Source organism: Pteropus medius, unplaced genomic scaffold, assembly GCF_902729225.1.
Source record: "Pteropus medius unplaced genomic scaffold, Ma_sr-lr_union100, whole genome shotgun sequence".
In the NCBI taxonomy this organism is placed as follows: Eukaryota; Metazoa; Chordata; class Mammalia; order Chiroptera; family Pteropodidae; genus Pteropus; species Pteropus medius.
The window spans coordinates 1270273-1292711 of NW_024349519.1; the positions used below are offsets into that span (position 1 = coordinate 1270273).

Genomic DNA, 22439 nt, shown 5'->3' on the forward strand with positions numbered 1-22439 from the left:
CATCTACAGAGCCACATGTTCTCGTTGCCCAGATCTTCTATTTAAGAGGCAGAAATCTGAATTTTCAAGGTGTCATCTCCTGATCATTAAATGCCGAAATGTGTTAAAAACACTGTGAGCCAAACAAAACATAGCACATCTAATGTAGCCCAAAAGCCACTGTGTTGCAACCTCTGTAGGCTTACTTTAAGGCAGGTGAATTTACAAGTGCAAACGGATCACTGTTGAGGGGTTTGAGCAGGGACAAGATCTGATTTATGTTTTAATAAGATCATTAAAGCACATAGGCTTGAAATTAATATCTGAGAAGTGTTAAGCACCAGAACCTCCTCTCCCTGACAAGCTGTAAGTTCCTCCAGGGCAGGCAGGGCCTTGATCCATTCATATTTATTCCTACAAAACACTCAGTACACCTAAGCCACCTGTCTTCTCATTTCCTTGTAGCAGAGCCAAGTCCCCCCAGCCAGTTATCTTCTCTTTGAAACTGTGTCTATCTACTGTCCCTCATCTGAGTTGTTACTTTCAAGTTTGGTTGCTGAGAGGGAAATCGGCTCTGGAGGCTCTCTCATTATCTTGCTATTGCCAAAGACAGATATGTATGTATGTATGTATGTATGTATGTATGTATGTATGTATGCATGCAAATATGTGCATTTTATTTCCTAAGGTTCTATGACAAATCAGTGAGGAAACAGAAGAGATAAAAATAACTTACCCAGAGGAGTTACAACGGTACAGAATTCAGTTGTTAATTCTGGCCCTGACTCTTACAGATAGTAACTGGATGCAGCCTAATGCCTTTGGACTTGGCCTCTTATTCTTCATTGGGGGGCTTTGCAAAACTCAGCCCTTCCTTTGAGTTTCTCTGCGCTGCTCCAATTTAGAGGAAGTGTTCAACTTCCTCTAGGTGGGACTTTTCAAACAGTACTTATGCCATGGTCGCAGGAAAGTAACTTGCATTCTAATTTTGTGACCCTGGGCACAGGACAACCTCTCATCTTCTTCTAATCTCTAAAATACTAATCACAACACGTTGCCCTGTACGTTTCCATGATATAAAAGTCATATAAAGTCTATAAAGTGAATGTCAGTCACATAGGTCAGCTAATGTTTGATTCAGCCCCACTTGGCAATGATCCCCTGGGCATTTCCTCACAAAGTTTCAGAAGTTTTATTCAGTTTTCTTTAGTATTTGCTCTAGCACACACTTGGCCATCCACAAAAATGACTGAGTGAAAACTCCTGGGGGCGAAGGGGGCCCTCACTCCAACATAAACCCATTCAGAAAATGCTGCTACGGGCCTTGGTTTTCTGGGCAGCGGCACCTTTCAGAAGCCCCAAGAAGCTCTCACATCCTGGCTGGCTTGCTCCAAATGGTTCATTTAACCACGATCAAACTAAAATTTGTGTCGCTACTAAACTGCAGGAATACTCACCTGTCATCTATGGGAAGTGAGAGAGACGGTTGGTTTTAGAAGGAGCAGCAATTGGCTTCAAAGATCCGCCTCTTTTCGCCCGGCAAGCCTATTAGCGTTCCTCTAGCGATGAGCGGCAGTTCCCCAGGAGCCAATGAATTCCGCTCTCTAAAAGGAACACGCCCATCCCTTGTGTCGTCACTCGGTCTCCAGTAAAATAGAACCCGGACGGTCGCTTCCTCGTAGCCAGCCGGGTTGCGGGTGTTTGCGTTGAAACGTGACCGAGGCCCGACCTTAAAGGGGAGGGAGCAGGGGGCGGGGGAAGGAACACTTTAAAGCGAGGCCCGCTGGTGCCTGCCCCTTTAAGGGCGGGGCGTTGAGAAGACTGAATCTGAACCTCAGATTACCCCGGTTTCCGTCGCAGGCTGAGAAGAGAGGCTCCTCGGCTGGGTCCGGGTGCTTGGCGGCGGTGGCTTCATCCCCGCTAGTCCTACCCGGGCCCGGAGACACCCTTGCCCCAGTCATGCTGAGCAGAGTATGGAAGCAGCTGACTACGAAGTGCTATCTGTGCGAGAGCAGCTGTTCCACGAGAGGGTCCGCGAGTGCATTGTGAGTGCCGGACGGGGCTGGAATGGTAGGACCGAAGTGGGGAGAAGCACGGGTGTAGAGCGAGAAAGGAAGAAGTTAGGGTCAGAATGTGACCACCTGATCTCAGAGCTTTGTCAGACTCTGCCTGGACCAGGGTTGAGGGACGAAGAGCCCTGGCCTGACAGAAGGACGTGTACCCCGGCTAGCTAACCCCTAGATCGGATCTACTGGGTAGCTGAGCGATAAACAAAGCCAGTCGATTTCCGTTCCTCCCATCTACACGCCCCTCCCCCGCCCGCCGTTCTGTCCCCCACCCCAGCGGTGTTCTGGACATGGGTCCTCGTGTGTCCAAGAGTCTGGTGAGTCTGCCCATCTTAGTCGGATAGTCCGAGAGGGATGATTTGCATTTAACCGCCCCCGCCTCCCCAACCCAACCGATGTTTACAGAAGGAGAAATGAACAGGGGACGTTGGTGGATCTTCTTCCACTTTGGAAGAAGGGACTCTTGCTGGGTGGATTCTACTGGGTAGAGATGGAGAACTAGTAAGACCCTCCCACCCCCCTTATTGGTGTTTGTTAGAAATCCTGCAAGCTGTGGGTCCTAGCTATCTAGCCATTGAGGGATCTCTCCTGTGAGTGGTTCCCCCCAGGGCTCTATCTGGCCACCTTCCTTACTCCCTCACTGCCACCTAGACCAACAGCTGAACTTGTCCCAGCAATGGACTCTACTTCTGAGCTGGAGCACTCAGTGGTGCTTAGGAAATTGAATCTTCCTCAGGCCTATTTTGAACTCTGTATACTAAATGGGAAAGAAAAGAGGAAGGTTTGGAAGAAGAGAAATGTCCATTTTTCTCAGGCTGAGCTCTAGTCTGCCCTGGGCAGCCTCAGATTGGAGGAGGGGTAAAGTAAGCCATGACTTAATAGATCTGCCTTTATCTGTGAGGACTGAAAAATAGGGAGTATATCAGTCTGTTCATGGAACATCAGCTCTACTTTCAGGAAGCCTTCCTGGTGTATCCCTTAGTGGATAGTCCCAGATGGCAGGGTTGGGCATATCATGGAGACTCGCCCAGTCCTTGAGAACAGAGAGGGATGAGACCTTGGACAGAGAAGCAGCCTCCTAGATGTCTCCCCTATCCTTTAGCCCCCATTAGCTCAGGACATCAATGCTGGCCAAGGGCAGCCTGAAGGCTTCTGGTACCTCCTCCACCTGGCTCTCATCCCCTGCTCTAGAGAAGGACCTAGCCTCTGCTGGAACTGCGTGGAACTCTAGCCTGACCTTTTGAGCCCTCCCACCTTCCTGGCTATTACACAAGCCCAGGGCAGAGCACTAGGCTGTAAAAATCCTGCAGTTACAATCTGAGTGGCTCATTTTATTTTGCTTCCCTAATGCCGAAAGCTACAACTTTGTCCTAGGTCCATGGCTCTCTTGAGGTCTCTATGACTTCTTTCCTCTTTGTGTAGATAGTTGTATGCAGATTTCTTTTGGGGTCAGTTCCCCTTGGGGACTAGAGGACCCATGAGATGGATCCTGCCTTCTTGGCTTACTTCAAATGCAATAATGTCTCTTCTCAAGACACCCTGGTGGTTGTGGAGCCAAACCGAGCAGTGGCTTCTCCCCTGATCAATAGCCCCTTACTTGGGGTAAGGTAGGGATGCATGCATGTTCAGAGTAACCTGGCCAAGTCCTGCCTTAACTGTCAATTGGAGGTCCACTCACCCAGGAGCTTGAGTCAGGCTCTGAGAGACCTGACCCTAGAGTAGGCCTAGCCTTTCTCTTTGTAGAGGAAGTCATTTGAGGTAGGGACCAGGGATTGACAGCCTTTAAAGGGGCTGATGCTGACTCTAGAAACTTTGTAGATGTTGGGCCCCAACTAAGGCCTATTTTTAGGGGCAGAGGATTAAATGAAGCTCTGATGAGGCCCAGAGCAGACTTGATTTTTCAGTGCCCCCGAATAAACACAGAGTAGAAATTCTGACTTTATCTAGAAACGTGATTCCTACTTATTCTTTTCTGGAGCTTGAGTCGAGGTAGCAGCAGGGGTAGAGGGAGTGAGGTTGGAATGCCAGGACAATGTAGACATCTTCCCCTCATACTTTCTTCCCCTTCCACTGAAGTGCTAGGAGTTTATTTCCTCTGGTTCTGTAGCCTGTTTCAGGTGTGTATGCATGTGCATCTCTAGTTTTCTCTGCCCATTTACCAACCAGGGTTTTGCTAAACTATTTTCTCCCAGGAAAATCCTTGTAGGGCTGGACATGGTGCCATTTCCCCAGGTGCATGAGACAGCCCCTGACTAGTGCTTCCTAGAGGCCCCTGAGGCCCTGACTAGAAGAGAGTACCAGAGAGAAAGATGGAACCCCCGGAAATATGGAGCCTTGTTTTGGGGAAGTGACCCTGTGGAATTAACATAGAGGCTATTGGGGCTGTGGAATGTGCTGAGAATTAGAGCTTCTTATCCCAATTCACGTTCTGCCACAGATATCAACACTTCTGTTTGCAACACTGTACATCCTCTGCCATATCGCCCTGACCCACTTCAAGAAGCCTGCTGAGTTCACCACAGGTACCTGTGACTTTCCTCCCTTCTGCCTGCCCTCTGCCAGTGTTCTTGTTGCCATAGGGCAGCCTCAGGAGAATGGGCCTATGGTGCCTGCTGGGAAAGGAGAGGTGGCTGTTCTGGAGCCTCTGCTTCTTCTGCTTTCCTACCTCCACAGGCAGGGACATGGTGGTATAGTAGAAAATCTAGATAAAAGTGTCCACAACTAGTAAAGCCACTGGGCAAATCCTGGAACTTTTCTGACCCTCCGTTTCACCTTTTGCAAAATGGGCCTAACAGTCTATCTAGTCCATTGTTAATGTGTGGACCAAATGAGATGGTTAATGTGAAAGCCACCCTCTGTGAACCTAAAGTGGGCAACTGCACAAGCTCTGTCATCTCTTCTCCTAGTGCTCTCACCCAGGACCCTGACCATGGAGGCCCCACAACCTGGTGATGGCAGCTTTTCTCTTTATAGAGAACTTGAGTATTAGAGCTTTCCTTCCTGTAGGCATTGTGTGACAGGGGAACACATTTGCCCCAGTTCTTAGCCCCAACCTGTCCAGATCGTCCTGTCCTGGCCCTAGCCTTTTCTCCCCTCTGGATGGCTTCATGAGCCTCCACCCAAGAAGGCAGCTACTTCTCAGTATAATTCTCCTGGGGGCTTTCTCTGTGAATCTCCCTTCCCCCTACTCCCTGCATTTCCCTTCACTGCACCCAGCCATTTATGTAACCAACCTCACAGAGCTTACAAAGAGGAACCTGTGATGGGAGAGATCATGAGGAGGGAGGGAAGCGAGGGAGTTTCTGGCCCATACTCTTGCCACCTGGGACCGCTGATCTTTAAGCTGCCACCTTGGCCACAGAATAGGTTGCGGAGTTCATAGCATGAGCTCTCTCAGAGCCTCCTGTCCAGCTCTGCCTCTGGGTGCATGCCCTTCTTTCTGGGGGCAGGGAAGGGGCAAAAGGGCACACTGCAACATGGATTGTTTCCAGAGCTGCCTACTGATGTCCTGCGTCTTTTCCATGCCTCTGTCTCTTGTAGTGGATGATGAAGATGCCACAGTCAACAAGATTGCGTAAGTGTCACCTGAGCACCTGGCACCAGTAGCTTTTAGAAGCTGAGACCTAGTGAGGCCTTGGAGCTGGTGGGGACAGGGAGAGTGGGCTGTCACAAAGTGAAGAGAGTGTTTCTGCTTCCACCCCATTTCTGGCTTCTTCCGGGTTTACCCCACCCTGGGGACGCATAGGAAAGCTGCTCTTCCTGTCTTCCTGGTTAAGCCAGGAGCTTCTGGGATCCTTATGGCCACGAACTGTTAGCTGGGGCCTGAGTCACCGGAAATGGCTCTAGCGTGGCTTCACCTCTCAGCAGCCATTGGGAAGGGAGTAGGGTGGGATGCAGACTGATGGAAACAGAACAAGAGATGGGGAAGGTGGAACCCCTGAAGGAAGGGCATGCTTGATTCTAAGTGGATGGCTTTTACTCTAGGCTGCTGTTATTCACTAGCCAGTATAGAGAAAAATACAGAAATGACCCCTCTGGATCAACAGATTACAAGAAGGCAACCCCTCCCTTTTTTATCAAGTAGATAAAAGTGTCCCTTCTTTTCAGCTGATGCAGCCCAGAACACAGACCTTAGCTATAGAGCTGAGTTTCAGCTCCCTTTTCCCCCTTGGCCTTCATGCCTTTGTGCAGGGCATAGCCATATGGGGTGACTCTACTCTTATCTGGGATGAAGAAGGCAGGCTCAGAAATTCACATCTCTGAGCAGAGAAGAGAAGCCAGGCCCCTTAGCTTGGCATCATGCCTGGTACACCCTACAGGCATGTGTGGGAGTATCACATTCCTGGGGACAGTCTGGGCAACTGACATGGCAAGTGACCAGGTTCCCATGAATGCCTGAGATATGCCCATCCCATGTGCAAAGGCTTCCCTGAAGGTAAGGGCTAGCAGGGAGGGTGGGAAGTGGGTAGAGCCCCAGCTGGACGATGGCTACTTTCCTAGGTATGTCACTGCTACAGCTAGTTACAGGAGAAACCACAGGTGCCTACAGGGATAAATGGGGCTTCTTGGGCCCAGGGAAGTGAGTGTCTGAGCTAAGCAAGGGCTTCCCCTTCCCCTTCTTTGCCCAGGCTTGAGCTCTGCACCTTTACCCTGGCGGTCGCCCTGGGTGCTGTCCTGCTCCTGCCCTTCTCCATCATCAGCAACGAGGTGCTGCTCTCACTGCCTCGGAACTACTACATCCAGTGGCTCAACGGCTCCCTCATCCATGGTGTGTGGCTCCTGGCAGGCACAGACAGCTTTGGTCATCAGTTAAAATCACCCCATCCCTGGCTCCCTGACCATATGGTTGGCCCCCAGTGGGTTGGACCTTCCCTTTCCTGACCACTTCTGCCTTTCCTTTTTTGCTCTAGGCCTTTGGAATCTTGTTTTTCTCTTCTCCAACCTGTCCCTTATCTTCCTCATGCCCTTTGCGTACTTCTTCACTGAGTCTGAGGGCTTCGCTGGCTCCAGAAAGGTGAGTAGGGGATACATCAATCAATCTAGGCAGGAAACAGAGTTCCACTCAGATGGTTCAACTGAAGAGATTTTAATGAAGAGACTATTTGCAGAGGTTTACTCAGAGTTGAGGGGACCAACAAAGAGTTTGAGGTGCTAGTGACAGCAGGAAGTCATTACCATCCCTAGGCCTATGGGAGCAGAGAGAAGAAATAGCTTCCGAAACCCACTGGTAGGTGAAGCTGAGAAGGTGTGGCTGCCCAGCAGAGGAGCTGCTGGTCCTTCCCACTGGGCAAGCTGAACAGGAAACCAGAGGGAAAAGAGCTTGTATAATGCAGACTTCAGGGGTCAACTTCCCAGGTCAAGATAAGGATAAGGAAGGGATCTGGGGAAGGGGTTTGCAAATGAAGAATATTGAGGATGGGGAGCAGCCCCTGATTGTAGGTAGGAGGACAGAGTGATTTAGCAGAATAAGAGGGAAATGCCCTCCTCTGTCTCCCAAAGGAGGTCCTCTTTGGTTCCCTCAGCCAGGCTGCCATCTCCAGTGTTTCCTTCCTTCTCCACACTGCCCTGATGTTGACCCCTACCACCACCACCATCAATTGCCTTCTCCCGTAGGGTGTCCTGGGCCGGGTCTACGAGACGGTGGTGATGTTGATGCTCCTTACTTTGCTGGTGCTGGGCATGGTGTGGGTGGCATCAGCCATTGTGGACAACAACAAAGCCAGCAGGGAGTCACTCTATGGTGAGAGGACCAGCTTCCTTCCCACCCTCCAGGCTGAGTGGCTCTTCAGGTGGCTGATGTTCTCTAGCTTGGGCCCAGGGAAAGTCGGAGAGGGTTGAGATCATCTCCATTAGACTGAAATTTCAAAACGATGGACTTCAGGCCAGATCCAACCTGCAGAAATGTTCCATTGGGCCCATGCAATGATTTAAAAATATGTGTCATTTGCTGACATGTTAAAGTTGGGAGGTTTCACATTACTATCCAGATCTCTGGCTTTGCTTGACAAGGTTGACATCTGGCCACATTTGTTCCCAGTGACTGGGGCCAAATAGCAGTTGTACCCTTTAGGTAGAGCTTAGGATCTCCATTTTGCTATAGTCCCTGCCACTCCCTCATCTGCTGACACAGGCCAGCTTTCCTGATTTGCATTACTTACCTAACCCCTGTAGGCTTTTGTATTAATGTCCTTAGCCTAGTTGCTGAGGCCTGTCAGCCCCAGTAAACCAAAAGAGATGGGCTTACTGTACCTCTTTTTTCACCCTTAGACTTCTGGGAGTACTACCTCCCCTACCTCTATTCCTGCATCTCCTTTCTTGGGGTCCTGCTGCTCCTGGGTGAGTGTTCAGAGTCTGAGACGGAATGGGTAAGGTCCTTGAGCCAGATTCACCAGGATGGAAGGAGAGAGAATGGAGGGGTGGGTAGGGGAAGTGGTAGAGAGAAGACTCTGGCAAGTGACTGGCTCCTGTCCCCACAGTGTGTACTCCGCTAGGTCTCGCCCGCATGTTCTCGGTCACTGGGAAGCTGCTGGTCAAGCCCCGGGTATGTAGTGCTCATTGCCCCTTGATCCTGTGGGATGAGCTTCCTGCAAAGCTGGAGCCAAACAACGAAGCAACCCTACAGTTGTGTAGTGCACATCTTGCAGAGAGCCACAGCCTTTGTTGGCTTCTGTACCCTTCACCACCATCATCTGGAGCTGCTTACCAGATATGCAAAGCAGAAAACAAGGCAGTTGGGAGGGATGGGTAAAGTTGCTGGCCATGAAGTTGTGAATGAAGGGTAGGGGAAGGAACGGGGCTATAAAGCCTTGAGAGGACAATGCGCTTCTGTACCCTTGGGGTCTGGGAGTTTTTAACATTTAGTTCCACCTTTTCCTCTGCTTCCAGCTGTTGGAAGACCTGGAGGAGCAGCTGTACTGCTCAGCCTTTGAGGAAGCAGCTTTGACCCGCAGGATTTGCAGTGAGTTGCAATTCTTCTTAGCTGGAATGATGGGCATGGCTTGGGCAGGGGCAGTACCATCTTCTCTGTCCTCAGATCCCACTTCCTGCTGGCTGCCTTTGGACATGGAGCTGCTACACAGACAGGTCCTGGCTCTGCAGACACAGAGGGTCCTGCTGGGTATGTGGGTTGGTAGAGATTAGGATACCTGGGTTTTCCCAAGTTGAGTAGCCCCTTGTTCTAGGCCCTTGCTAACAGCTTCCCATCCCTGCATAGAGAAGCGACGGAAGGCCTCAGCCTGGCAGCGGAACCTGGGCTACCCCCTGGCCATGCTGTGCTTGCTGGTACTGACGGTGGGTATACCAACCTTGGTGGAGGTAGGGAGTAGTAGGCCCTTGAGTACTTTAGGCCTTCTCAGGGAAGAGGGAGGAGATGTGAGGACCTGGTTATCCTCAATAATAGTAGTTGCCTTTCACTGAGTGCCTACTTTGTGTCCTACCCTGTGCTGAGCACATCAACCCTCATTTTGTAGATAAAGAAACAGAAGATGAGTTTGCCCAAGGTCACACAGGGCTACTGAGTAGTTATGAAGGTTTGCTCTGGGGTGAAAATAAGGATTGAAATCTAGTCTATCCTTCTACTTGCCACAACTTGGACTTGAGAATAGGTCTTATCAGTCTGGAGGAAAAGGTCCATTTTTCTCTTTAGTCTTTTTGCAATCTTTCTACTTGGAGAGGGTGCATTTTATAATACCTTCGATGGTGCTCTGTTGCTAGCACTGGCCTTGAGGAGGTCCCACACAGCTAATTAGAAACTGAAAATGTTGGACGAGAGTGTCCGCTCTTAACATTTCACTCTGGATACAGCTGTGGGTGAGGCAAGGATGGGAATCTGTGACCTTGCCTCACACAGGGCCTATCTGTGCTCATTGTGGCCATCCACATCCTGGAGCTGCTCATTGATGAGGCTGCCATGCCCCGGGGCATGCAGGTATGGGGCTGTCCTCCCACTGTGTCTTTTAGGGACAGTCCTAGAAAGACTGGGGTGGGGAGCAGAAGCTGAGGTCAGAGGGAAGCCTGGGTGTTGGGTGGTACTGATGGTGGGGAGTGTTCCACAGTGACACTGCTCCATCTCTCAGGATGCCTCCCTGGGCCAGGTCTCCTTCTCCAAGCTGGGCTCCTTTGGTGCCGTCATTCAAGTTGTACTCATCTTGTATCCTTCTGGAAACCCACCATTGCCTGTCTCCTGAACCTGTCTCCTCTGGAACTCTGGGCAGAGCTCTGTTGGGAGTGATGGGAAGGGGAGAGGGGGCAAGTCTTCACCAACTCGAAGTTCAGAAATAAGGAAAAGACTTGTTTTTGAAAAGAGGACTGGGGGAAAGGGGTCCATCCCCTTTGAGATGAGGCATTAATCCTTGGAAACTGGCCAGTTCTTCCCTAACCCCAGTGGCAGTTATCTGATGGTATCCTCGGTTATGGGATTCTACAGCTCTCCACTCTTCCGGGGCCTGCGGCCCAGATGGCATGACACAGCCATGACTCAGGTAGCTGGGCAGGAGTAAAAGAAGCTTCCTGGGGACCTGGATGGGGACTAGGTGCTGGCACCTCTGCTACCTTACCTCCCCTTTCCTTACTCCCACCCAGATAATCGGGAACTGTGTCTGTCTCCTCGTTTTAAGCTCAGCACTTCCTGTCTTCTCTCGAACCCTGGGTAAGTAGCAAAAGGAGGTAAAGAAACTGGCTTTTTTTGAGTACCTCCTGGTGCTAAGCAAGCACTTTATGTACATGCTCTCCCTAAGTTCCACAACAAACCTACGAGGAGGTAATTAACCCCATGATACAGATGGAGAAACTGGGGCTCTGTAAAATGCCTATGCTGAGCTTCAAAGTAGTGTTGCTTCAAGGCTTATACTTTATCCACTTGCTACTTTCACAGCCTCCCCTATTTATATCCATTTTTTGGTGGAAAGATACCACTTTTCCTCAAATCTTTCTTTGGGCTGGATCATCTAATAAACACTCTCATTTTAAAGATGAGAAACAGAGAAGCTAATTGATTTTACCCAGTTATACAGCTAGTTTGAGGCAAGACCAAGTCAGGCTAGAACCCTTGTCTTCTAAACCCCAGTTGAGTGCTTTTTCCACACATAGGGGCGTCTCCCGTCTTTAGAGCTATGATCTAAAGTTACGTGGTAAAAATGCTCCAAAGCGTAACTAGTTCACCCCAAGGTAGTATGAGAATTGCAGTAATTCCCCCTCCACCACATCATCATCCATGTATCATAAGTGACTTAGAATTTAAATGACTTCTATTTGGTTCTTATGTTTATACCCTCTCCCCTATATGTTTGTACTTAAACCATGAGGATTTAGTAACAAACTAAGTCCAGCAGTTAGTTCCTTCAGGTTGTATGCAGGTGGGAATATTTAAATGGGGGAAGGCCCCAGAATTTTTATTTATGATGATATTATTATTATTAAGGGCTCAGTATGTGTTAGAATAGTGCCTGGCACATATAGTGCTTTATGTGTACTATCTTGTTTAATTCTCATAGTTCCACTGTTTTCTCTACTTTTTAGTTAAGGGAACTGAGGCACAGATGTTTAAGGAATTTGTCCCAGATCACACAGTTAGTTGGGGTGGAGTTTAGATGTGAACGAAAGCAGCCTGATCAGAGTCAGAGCTCTAAGCCTCCACAAGGCTGTCTACTAAAAAAGCACTTGGAGACCAGCTTGTAGGTTCCTGACCCAGGAACAAGTGGCAGGCCTAGGGACCTCCTCAGGACACCTGGAGCCAGAGGGGACCCCATTGGAGGAGAAGATGCCAAACTCTGGAAGGGAAGTTGGAAAAGCTGATACTTTTCTTCAACAGTCCTGAACTGCCTCTGAGACAGAGCTTGGGAGGTAGGAATAATTAACACATTGGCAAGGTCAATTTATCAGCCGCAGTGTTGAGCTGTGGCCACCAGGAGGCAGCAGAAAGCTAGGCACTGAGCCAGAGAGGTGCTGAGGAGCCCATCTCCCATCCTGGTCTTTGTACTTCAGGGCTCACTCGCTTTGACTTGCTGGGTGATTTTGGACGCTTCAACTGGCTGGGCAATTTCTACATCGTGTTCCTCTACAATGCAGCCTTCGCGGGCCTCACCACTCTTTGTCTGGTGAAGACCTTCACCGCAGCTGTGCGGGCAGAGCTGATCCGGGCCTTTGGTAAGAGAGAGTGGAGGGTGCAGGCTGGTGGGGTGATTGTGAAGTGGAGCCCTCTGGAACAGTGGCATGTTCTCTGCTTTGTTTGTCACCTCCCTCATCTACCCATTCTGTGGCCTGTTTATGTTATCCCAGAGGACTGGACCTATGCTTTACTTTTGACTGCCCACCTCCCCTCTTTTCCAGGGCTGGACAGACTGCCATTGCCCGTCTCCGGTTTCCCCCGGGCATCTAAGAAGGCCCAGCACCAGTGACCTCCAACTGGGAGTGGGAGGGAGAAAACTGGACACTGCCATCTGCTGCCCAGGCTTGGAGGGGCACCCGGGAGTGGTGGAACTTAGGAACTTCAATCAGAGAGGGTGGGTGGCAGAGGGGCACAGCTGCACTGTTGCATTACCTGAGCCAGAGTTTGGGACCAGGCCTCCCTGTTTTTCCAGACTTAACTGTGGGCCTCAGCATAGGGTGGGGCTGAGTAACTGGATCTGGCTGCTGGTCCCAAATCCGTTTACACATCAATCTGCCTCACTGTTATTCCGGGCCATGCCCATAGCCATGTTTACATGTTTACATGATTTGATGTGCAATAGGGTGGGGTTGGGACAGGGGAGGGACTGAGCGGGAGCAGACTTGGGAGGCAGATTGTCTCTCTTTGCCTCTGGCCCAGAAGAACCTAAGCACTGTGCTATCCTAGAGGGGCTTTGGACCGCTGGAGAGACGAGGGCATGGGGAAGAAGAGGCCACAACCATCAGCAATAAAGTTGATCCCAAGGTTTGCTTTGGTTTTTTAAAGGACCTGTCTCTGTGTCTGTTTGAACAGCCTTGCTCTCACAAGTCCTGAGTCTACCAACTGAGAAACAGAGGGGTCCTGCCCACCATCCTTTGCTTTTCCCTCCATCTGCATTCTTAGTGTTCTTTGGGACTTGCATCTGATGTTAGACCATACAGTGGGAAACTCCTCTCCTTTAGCCTTGCCTTAAACTGGATGGTCCCCTGACTCTTCCTTATATGCCTGGCCTTGGTGTTGGGGGTAGGTAGGCATAGGTGTAGGAATAGAATAATATTTCCCTGTATACACACACCCTCAGCACTATCCTCCCTGACTGACTATTGGATGTGGAATAAAAGAACTAGCTGATAAAGGTTTGTGATCCACCTCAGAGAAGAACCTAATTCCATCTTTCCAGAGGCTCTCAGTGCCCTGAATACTATGCAAGCCCCCTGCTATGTTGAGGCTAGTGGCAAAGTTTCTGCTCAGGGTTATGCAGATTGTGCATTGCACAACTTCTAGGGCCAACATTCACCTTATGTATAGTTACTATGAATATTTTTCTGACAAATGGCAGTCAGGTGTCTTGATGAAGGGGTGCTTTTTTCTAACGTAAAAGTGCTATGAGTGCTAGCCATGGAGGTGAGAAGTGAATATGGAATACAAAAAGTGTAGGTGCCACAAATACTTACTATAGGCTAGGCACTTAGCTGTGGGGATACATGATAAACAAGTTTGTGCTTAAGAATTGCTTTGTCTACTATATGTGGCACAATTCTAATGCTGTACCACAATGAATGGCAAATTATTGGTTCTCAAAACAAGTGGGCAGTATCAGGACATCAGGGAAGGCTTCTTAGAGAAAGTGATTTCTAAACCTTAGATTGGTGGGTGAAGTGTCCCCAGGCTCAAAACCTCTGAGATGAGACCTAAGTGGCTGGAAGCAGAGCCCCCAAGGTGTCCAGAGGGACAAGGCTAGAGAGGTGACTAGGTGAGAGCTAAAAGAAAGTGATCATTACCGTGTTAGGGACTTTAAGCACCAGCAACTTCCAATTGACAAGTTATTTGAAAAGAAGGAGCTGTTGGGTGTCTGGTAGGGACAAAAGAGGGGCAAGATTTTGAAGTCCTAAACCAGACTAACTACAAAGCTCTGTTCCTGATTCTGCGGGAAGCCCCCAGCAGAAGGCTGCAGAGCGACTAGGGAAAATGACCCGCTGGTACCTATCCCTTCCCATCCTGGTTACTGCTGATGAGGAAGGATGGAAATGGTGGAGGTTTGGGAAGGACCACTGAGAAGGGAGGCTGTGGTTGTATGACCAAAGAGCTTGACTGGCCTTGAGCAGAAAGTGGAACCCATACTTCCTGGATGGTAGCAGAAGACATGGCCTGCTAGGGTACCTTTGGGAGAGCAAAGGTCCAATTCAAGTATCAGAGGAGTGTGATTTGGTGCCAAGCTTAGGACTGGAGATAGAAGGATGCTTATCCAGGCAACAGAAGACTGTAAAGCTACTAGGTTTTCCTAGGCAGGTGACTGCCTGGTTTCCAGAATGGGACACACTCCAGGTCACTAACTGGACCGGCGGTGACCGGCTAGAGCCCCCGCCCTGGTGGGAGGGGGCGGGCCGGTCCTGGGCGAAGGGCAGGGGGCGGGGCCAGGGGCCACTTAAGGCGGAGCCCGGGCTCTGTGGCAGCGCAGGACCGGGCGGCAGAGCCAGGCTGGGCTGGCACTCACCCACGTCCCCCATTCCCTGCTATGATGGCCCGTCAGTAGCGGGTTCCAGACCCCCTGGGGGCATGTAGGCAGAGCTAGCGGCAGCCAGGTGCTCAGAGCTTCAACAGCTCTAGGGCACTCTGGGGGCAGCTCTGCCTGCTGTTCTCCCTGGTGAAATGCCCAAGTGACGGGCGAGCTGGTAAGGACAAGAACGTTCCCTTTTGGCCCGAGTCCGCTGCATCCATGGCGCTGCCGGCCAGTCTGGTGGCCCTGTGCTGCTTGGTACTTTTGGCGCTGCCAGCCCAGAGCTGTGGGCCGGGCCGGGGGCCGGTTGGCCGGCGCCGCTATGTGCGCAAGCAGCTGGTGCCGCTGCTCTACAAGCAGTTTGTGCCCAGCGTGCCCGAACGGACCCTGGGCGCCAGTGGGCCAGCTGAGGGGAGGGTGGCAAGGGGCTCGGAGCGCTTCAGGGACCTGGTGCCCAACTACAACCCCGACATCATCTTCAAGGATGAGGAGAACAGTGGCGCAGACCGCCTGATGACTGAGGTAAGGAGGGCCTCGCCCCACCTGCGCCAGGGCGCTGCCAACTTTGCTCTCCTGTGGCAACCTCAGAGGGTGAGACGGGCTTCATCTATAAAGATCTTATCTTAAAGATCGCTCCCACTCCACATATACACACACACCAAAAAAAAAAAAGGAAAAAAAAAAAGAAAAAAGAAAAGAAAAACTGCTGGCTAGACTGAGTGATCAGGAGGGATCCGAACATGGAGAGGCTGTGATGGGGAGAGGGAGGAGGGACTAGTGAGAGTGAAGCTGGGAGAGACAGCGAGGGCGGGGAAAGGGGGATGGCGGCAGGCGAGACGGGAAATGGCTGAGGCGTGGACCGGGGGTCAGCTACCGAGCCAGGCAGGAAGGGCTGGGGTGAGCTGGGGGCCAGGAGCTGGCTAGGCAGCAGACAGAAAGCTCTGCCCTTAGCCTTGCTCCTGACCTGATTGTGGAAAAGCTCTGCTAGCCAAAGAGACTGAAGGGGGCTGGGAAAGAGAGGCCAAGAGTCAGGTCATCAGGCCATCTACCTGAGAAGGGGCTGGGAAGAGATCATCTCTGGCATGGGCAGAGCGTCCTAGAGCCAGGGCATGGCTATTCAAGAGTCTAAATGACTGTCTTGAGGAGTGTAAAGCAGTCCTCAATGGGAAAAACAAATGGGCCCACCTGAGAAAGAAAGGGTTACTATGTCCCTCAAGTTTAATTTAGCTCAGGGGCTTTCCTTGGAATTAAAGAATTAAAATTCAACTACCACTTATCATGCATCTACTGCAGACCAGAACCTAACCACCCTAGGATGAGGCGAGCAATGCCTTGGATGAGAAGGACCACCTCTGGCCGGTGATCTCAAAGATCAGAACTGGAAGGAAATGTGGAGGTCACATTCTTCCACCACCACCCTACTCCCCATTTTACAGTGAGAGCTGGGCCCCAGGAGGAAAAGCGATTTAATCAAAGTCTTAAAAACTAATTAGTGGCATGGCTGGGACTAGAATTCAGGACTCCTGATTCTAAGTCCTATACACTTTCCATTACACCACTTAATTGTGTATGGAGTAGGGAGGTGGAGGAGTGGGAGGGGTACGGATTTCCTCTTATTAATTGCCATAGTTTTCCAGGTTACTTTGTTGGGAAAACCTGTCCAGGGGAGAAAGAATTCCTTCTTGCTGTTAGCCTGAACTCTTCCTCCTACCCAGAGATTGAGAAGGAGACACTCCTCTCTTTGGTCATGGAATATTATGGTTATTTCCTCTGGCTGACACCTGTAGTAGAGGAGACAGAACAGTGGACAGGACCCAGAGGGGCTCTGACAGGCCTGGGAAACCCCTTAGTCTTACTTATCTCCCACACCCTGGCTGCAAAAGGCCTCCATTGAGTTGGTTCTGCACTGGGCTGCTGCCCCCGCAGGTCAAGGCCTCAGGGCCTCCTATGGGGACAAAACGACATAAAGTCGGAAGGAGTTACCATTTTTTCTATCTTTTCCCTCCCCTCCTCTCCAACCCCGCAGAGGTGTAGAGGGCTCAGGAAGAAGGGCAGGGGAAAAGTGTCCCTCTGGCAGTTAGGAGAAAACCAAGTCCTAGGTGAGAGGTCGGAAGAGAAGAAGAAAAGGAAGCTGTCCTCTCTGCGCCTCCTCCCGCGGTGGCTGTGCTATGGTGCGCGCCAAGGTCTTCGGCTCTCAGACTGGAGCGGCCGAGATAACCATGGTCTCACTCCCCCAGGTGCAGGCTTCCAGCCGCTGTTGCTTTTCCTCCTCTCCACTCCCACCCTGCAGGGGGCCCCCCAGATCCGCGCAAGGACAGCTCCCGTTATTCTCAGGTGCTGCTCCCATGCCCTTCTTGGCTGCATCTGGACCAGAGATGGAGAGATGGGGGCTCTCGGGGCTGGCAGAGCCCGAGCTGCAACTAGGAGGGCTGGCCGCGCTGGGGGAGGGGACCGGCGGGCCGGAGCAGGGATGAGGGGCGCGGCTTTCTGCCCTTTCCTCTCCCTGCGCCGGGGCGGCTGAAAAGCGCCTTTGTGGATGGAGCTGCTGAGTCCGCTTCTCCCCGCGGGTCCCCGGCCTCGGCCCGGGATTCTCGCTCGGTTAAGTCATCCTGGAGAATGGCCATTGTACTTCGCACAGCCCCCGCCACTCCAACCCTTTTTCCAGCAGTCTTATCCCGCAAGGCTCCGCTTAGGCACCTCTGTGGGGGGCACTCACACCATGAAACGGTTAATGCTAAAGGCCGAAAGGAGGAGGAGGAGGAGGAAGGAAGGAAGGAAGGAAGCGATGCCCGGTGCCAGGGAAGGCAACGAAACAAAAGATGAATCAGGCGGAGGGAGGGCAGCCGGGGCTTGGGGCGGGAGCCAGGCTCAAACTGGGGCTCCTCTCCGGGATCCAGGCTGCTCAACCCTTCCCTAATCAAGCCTTTACCAGCCATCTCAACTCTTGCTCTCTCTCAGGTTGAGCTTAGGTCCCAGAAGGAGTAGGGGTGATGTATGGGCATTAAAAATGGGGAAAGAGCTAGGTACAGGCTTCCCGTCTCAATCTCAGAGGTGACTCCACAGTTCTCTAACGATCCTCTGAAAAGGCAGTGCAGATTGGCGACTACACCTATGCAGATTCCTACTTCCTTAGTCCACTCAAAGCAAGGAGGGAGTGGAGTGGGGACGGGAAAACAGAAGAATCCTCCCTCCCGTCCAGGTCCCTTTTGTCCCCATGGTGGTGGTAGTGGTAGTGGGGAGACTGATTCCTTTATTCCCCGCCAGCGTTGTAAGGAGCGAGTGAACGCGCTGGCCATTGCGGTAATGAACATGTGGCCCGGAGTGCGCCTACGGGTGACCGAGGGCTGGGACGAGGACGGCCACCATGCTCAGGACTCACTCCACTACGAAGGCCGTGCCTTGGATATCACCACGTCCGATCGCGACCGCAATAAGTATGGGTTGCTGGCGCGCCTGGCAGTGGAAGCCGGCTTCGACTGGGTCTACTACGAGTCCCGCAACCACGTCCACGTGTCGGTCAAAGCCGGTACAGTAGGGGGTGGGTGGTGAGGTCTGCCCAAACGGGCTCACTCTGGGAAACTGAGGTTGCACAGTCTTGTTGCAACTCTAGGGGAGACTAAGGTGGGTGTTAGTGTTGTAAATTACCCTTCCATATTTGCCCAGGTTGGGGCCAGATCGGTGGGAAATTGCAGTCCCGGAACTGATGAGGTCTGAGCTGGACTTGACCCACATCTTTAAGAAGCTGTACTAACATTCTGGAAACGTTGTTCTTCATCCTATCCTCTCTATGCTTGTTCCTGGCAGATAACTCCCTAGCGGTCAGGGCAGGCGGCTGCTTTCCGGGAAATGCCACCGTGCGCCTGCGGAGCGGCGAGCGGAAGGGGCTACGGGAACTGCATCGTGGAGACTGGGTGCTGGCAGCAGACGCTGCAGGTCGGGTGGTGCCCACGCCTGTGCTGCTCTTCCTGGACCGAGACTTGCAGCGCCGGGCCTCCTTCGTGGCTGTGGAGACCGAGCGGCCCCAGCGCAAGCTGCTGCTCACGCCCTGGCACCTGGTGTTCGCCGCTCGAGGGCCAGCGCCGGCTCCAGGCGACTTTGCACCGGTGTTTGCGCGCCGGCTGCGAGCGGGGGACTCGGTGCTTGCGCCCGGCGGGGATGCACTGCGGCCAGCGCGCGTGGCCCGCGTAGCGCGCGAGGAAGCTGTGGGCGTGTTTGCGCCTCTCACAGCGCACGGGACACTTCTGGTCAACGACGTCCTGGCTTCCTGCTACGCGGTTCTAGAGAGTCACCAGTGGGCGCACCGCGCCTTTGCTCCTTTGCGCCTGCTGCACGCGCTGGGGGCGCTGCTTCCCGGCGGGGCAGTCCAGCCCACCGGCATGCATTGGTACTCCCGGTTCCTCTATCGCTTGGCAGAAGAGCTGCTGGGCTGAGAGCTCTGGGCAAAGAAACGTCGAGGCGCCCGCCGAAACGAGATGTAGGGGCTGAGATGTGGGGATGTGGGCAGCAGACGATGCTGATTGGGAGGGAGGGTGGGATAGGGAGAAAAATGGAAGCGATAAGGGATTGCCAGGTTTAGGGGCAACCCCCAACTGAGAGGAGGTGTTCAGGAGTCCTAGGTAGGCGAAGTTGATAGTGGGTACTCCTTGACGAGGACTATTTCACCTCTTCTTCCCCAGTGCCTCAGTCCCACTCGATTATTTTATTTTCTATTTATAAATCGTAATATAATGATCAGCCTACCCAGCGTGGTAAGATGAGGGGCTGGGGCATGGCGTTAACACTGACACAGCCAGCCAATCTGACGCCTGACATTTTTCTACAGGTGAGCTAATAAAGGGAAGGTTTCTGGGAGCTTATTGGAACCTATCTCTATTTTGAGGGTGATTCACCTCCAGAGTGGGAAGGAAGGGGACACAGCCAGGAATCGATACCTTACATTCGACTCCTTCCTTCTTCCCCAGCAGGTCTTCCCCCGCTGCTTCTTTCCCTCAGAGGAACTGTCCCAATCCATCAGCAAGAAACCAAAAAAGTGCCATTTTCCAGGCTGCTGATGCCTTTTCTCACCCAGAGAGGACAGCATTCTGCCTCTATGGTTGCATACATACTGGCTGTTGCAGAGGCCAGGGTTGTCCAAGGTGTGAGAGGGCACATGCAGTCCTTTCTCTGCTCATAGGGGCTCCGGTGGGGCTCAGGCCATTGCGTGTACTATTACTCAAAGAATTCTGGCCCCCTACTGTTAGCCTGCAGTCCTAGTCCCTCCTTCAAGGCCATGAATCAGCCTAGCCCTCATCCTACCCTGCTGTCAGGGTCTGGATGGGGCCAATGATTTTTGAGGAGGGGGTGGGGATGTTACTGGACCAACTGATCACTGTGGCAATCCATAGCTAAGTCATAACTGATAGTCCCCACACATTTTTGGTCAAGAAAAAAAAACCTAGACAGAGGCTGGAACTTTTCTCTCTTGAAGGGCTGCATGCAGAGAACTGCTTCAGCCCAGGTGTATGGGGGAAAGTAGGCTCTCCAAGCAAGGGCATATAGGTATTATAATTCAAGTGCCCTCCCTGATCTCCTGTCCTGGTTGTTGTTTCTACTGGCTTCCTCTACCGTTCCCCTCTCCACTCTCCCGTTATTGCTAGCTCTGCTTCCCTGGACTGGGTGTTTCTGGAACCTTTGGCTTCCAACACAGCATACACCTGGAATCCAGGCAGGAAGGTGCCCTTGAGTTAGGAATGATGGAAGCTCTGAGGAAGTTGGACTACACTGGAAGGGGAATGTCTAGGGCCTAAGAGAAGGTCGGGGGTTGGTGGAACCACCAAGAGTCCGCCCTTCCCTGAAGCAGCTGTGTTCTCCCGGCGGCCGGGTCCTTGCTATATACCGCCCTCTGGTGGTCTTCACAATCGGTTCCCTTCTCGGTCAACGGAAAGAACTGTATACAATTGACCCTTGAACGACGTTGGCGTTAGGAGCGCCAACCTGCCCCAAAGTCGGCAATCCACGTATAACTACTACTATACCACTGGAATAGGTGAACTGGAACTGCGCAAAGAACCCTTTTCGAAAGGTGGTGCATGGGAATTGTCAAGCTGTCCCTGCTGAACCACAGGTGTCAGGGACTGGCGGGGAGCCCACCTGCCTCTTTAGGAAAACCCTTCCAAACTGTGGCATTTATGCATCTCTCCTGCGGATTTATCTCTGTGGCTCCTGGAAGCTGGAGGTATAGTTAGTTGTAGCCTGTAGTAGCCTGTAGACTCCCTGGAGCATCCAAGTTGCCTTTCATCTCCTTCACCCTCGTGACCCTTGAGTTCAGTGTCTGGAGGTGAAAATATACTTAGGGTTCCAGGTCGTGCTCGATAAAGGCAACATTTAAAAGCGGGCTAAGTTTACTTTTAGTGTCCTTTCACCTGCTATATCCCTCAATCCACAGCAGGTGCCTATTGCCATCTCAGAAATGCACTCCAAGCTGTGGACCTTTCCTACTTTGTTTCTAAACCTGCCCTTGTCACTCTATATCAGATCCTAATGCCCTCTGGTCACATCGCTTTAGGCGATGACTAACTTGATAAACTAATCAGTCTTCCTATGTTGATGGGCTCCTTGTTTTTACTACCCTTCTCAGGTAATGCATATATCTTAACAGCCTGCTGAACCATGAAAGCATAATGGTGCTGATTCCTAGCACCTTACTAAGTTGGGCAGGAAGATATTTGGAGACCAGGGGAACTAACTGGTTTCCCTTAAACTACATCCTGTCAGCCTGGGCCTGAGGCTCACCTCTCGCACACACACCCGGTTCCATCCCTCATTATCCTAGTCCTCTGGTGGCCCCCCCAGCTTCCTAAAAACAAAACAAAACAAGAACAACAACAACAAATCCATCACCTTCCTGCAAGCAGCAAAAGCATCATCTCCATAAAGCTGGTCAGGAGAGTGTATTTGCTTGGCCACAAAACATCTCCGGTTGCAACACCTACATCAAGAAAATAGACAATGCAAATTGGGGAAAGAGCATGACTTGGAAGTCAGGCCAACCTGGAAATAATGATACCTCGTGACAGGACAAGATCGGTGTGTATGTGCCCAGTGCAAAGCAGGCATTCAGTAAATGTTTTCTCTGCTCTGCATCCATCTCTCACTGCCTTTGCTGTTTTCTGCTGCCTATCTTCTTCTCTCCTTACCACTCTTCCAGAAGCATTATCGATGGTTCCCAAACTTTTTGGGGGATATGTTGTCCCTATAATTGTTTCACAACACTACTTTCCTTAGAAGGTGCTGTGTGACATATTTGGGTTTGTTTTAAAACTAAAGTATAATTAAAAGTACTCCTGTTTCAAGAATTTCAGAGCTTTTTGTGATAATCCTGGCAAGACCTCTCTGTATACTGGAAAACAGAATTGAGAACCACAACTTCAAGTTCAGGGGACCTTTTCATTGCCCAGAATCCAGAACGTTTTTTCCCTTCCCTTTCTTTAGGATTTACTGAAAGTCTACAGTGTAGCACTGTATAAGGCACTGAAAAAAACACACAAAAGATTAAGAAACAGCTTCTTCCCCTGGAGGAGTAGACCTAAAGGTATAAGATGGTTAACTACCACAGCAACATTGTTACTTAATCAGGGTGAGCTGAATGGGCAGTAATGCCATATTAGTACAGAGAAGTTCTTGTTAAGAAAGTAGAGCCTGAATAAGATGTTGAAGCATGTACAGGTGGAAGAGACCAGAAAGGGCATTCCAGGCAAAAGTAAAAACATGAGAA

General features: G+C 51.3%; 2 protein-coding genes across 9 annotated transcripts; both read left to right on the forward strand.

Annotated features, from left to right (window-relative positions):
- Positions 1–1639: 1639 nt before the first annotated feature.
- LMBR1L (limb development membrane protein 1 like) lies at positions 1640–12977 on the forward strand. 8 transcript variants are annotated; one of them, XM_039882129.1, is made up of 18 exons: positions 1650–2024; positions 4483–4567; positions 4952–4993; positions 5586–5619; positions 6674–6813; positions 6956–7059; positions 7659–7785; positions 8313–8381; positions 8522–8586; positions 8931–9003; positions 9079–9162; positions 9259–9335; positions 9895–9972; positions 10121–10194; positions 10435–10525; positions 10626–10692; positions 12027–12188; positions 12372–12957. In XM_039882129.1, exons 1-18 carry the CDS (start codon positions 1953–1955, stop codon positions 12437–12439), a joined length of 1512 nt encoding a protein of 503 aa, XP_039738063.1. In that variant the 5' UTR covers positions 1650–1952; the 3' UTR covers positions 12440–12957. The 8 variants fall into 8 exon arrangements, with proteins under 8 accessions (XP_039738064.1, XP_039738061.1, XP_039738069.1 ...); XM_039882130.1 differs by having other exon boundaries at positions 1640–2024; positions 8931–9162; positions 12111–12188; positions 12372–12977; XM_039882127.1 differs by having other exon boundaries at positions 1645–2024; positions 8931–9162; positions 12372–12977.
- A 515-nt stretch (positions 12978–13492) lies between these two features.
- DHH (desert hedgehog signaling molecule) lies at positions 13493–19187 on the forward strand. Its single transcript, XM_039882138.1, has 3 exons — positions 13493–15208; positions 17951–18212; positions 18491–19187. Exons 1-3 carry the CDS (start codon positions 14906–14908, stop codon positions 19114–19116), a joined length of 1191 nt encoding a protein of 396 aa, XP_039738072.1. The 5' UTR covers positions 13493–14905; the 3' UTR covers positions 19117–19187.
- Positions 19188–22439: the final 3252 nt, after the last annotated feature.

Excerpts from the sequence above, each read along its gene's own strand:
- LMBR1L (XM_039882127.1), top strand. The coding sequence starts at position 1,953 with ATGGAAGCAGCTGACTACGAAGTGCTATCTGTGCGAGAGCAGCTGTTC. Across the intron at positions 4,568-4,951 it reads GCCTGCTGAGTTCACCACAG|TGCTCTCACCCAGGACCCTG; the intron begins GTACCTGTGACT and ends CTCTTCTCCTAG. Across the intron at positions 10,526-10,625 it reads ATGACACAGCCATGACTCAG|ATAATCGGGAACTGTGTCTG; the intron begins GTAGCTGGGCAG and ends ACTCCCACCCAG.
- DHH (XM_039882138.1), top strand. The coding sequence starts at position 14,906 with ATGGCGCTGCCGGCCAGTCTGGTGGCCCTGTGCTGCTTGGTACTTTTG. Across the intron at positions 15,209-17,950 it reads CAGACCGCCTGATGACTGAG|CGTTGTAAGGAGCGAGTGAA; the intron begins GTAAGGAGGGCC and ends ATTCCCCGCCAG. Across the intron at positions 18,213-18,490 it reads CCACGTGTCGGTCAAAGCCG|ATAACTCCCTAGCGGTCAGG; the intron begins GTACAGTAGGGG and ends TGTTCCTGGCAG.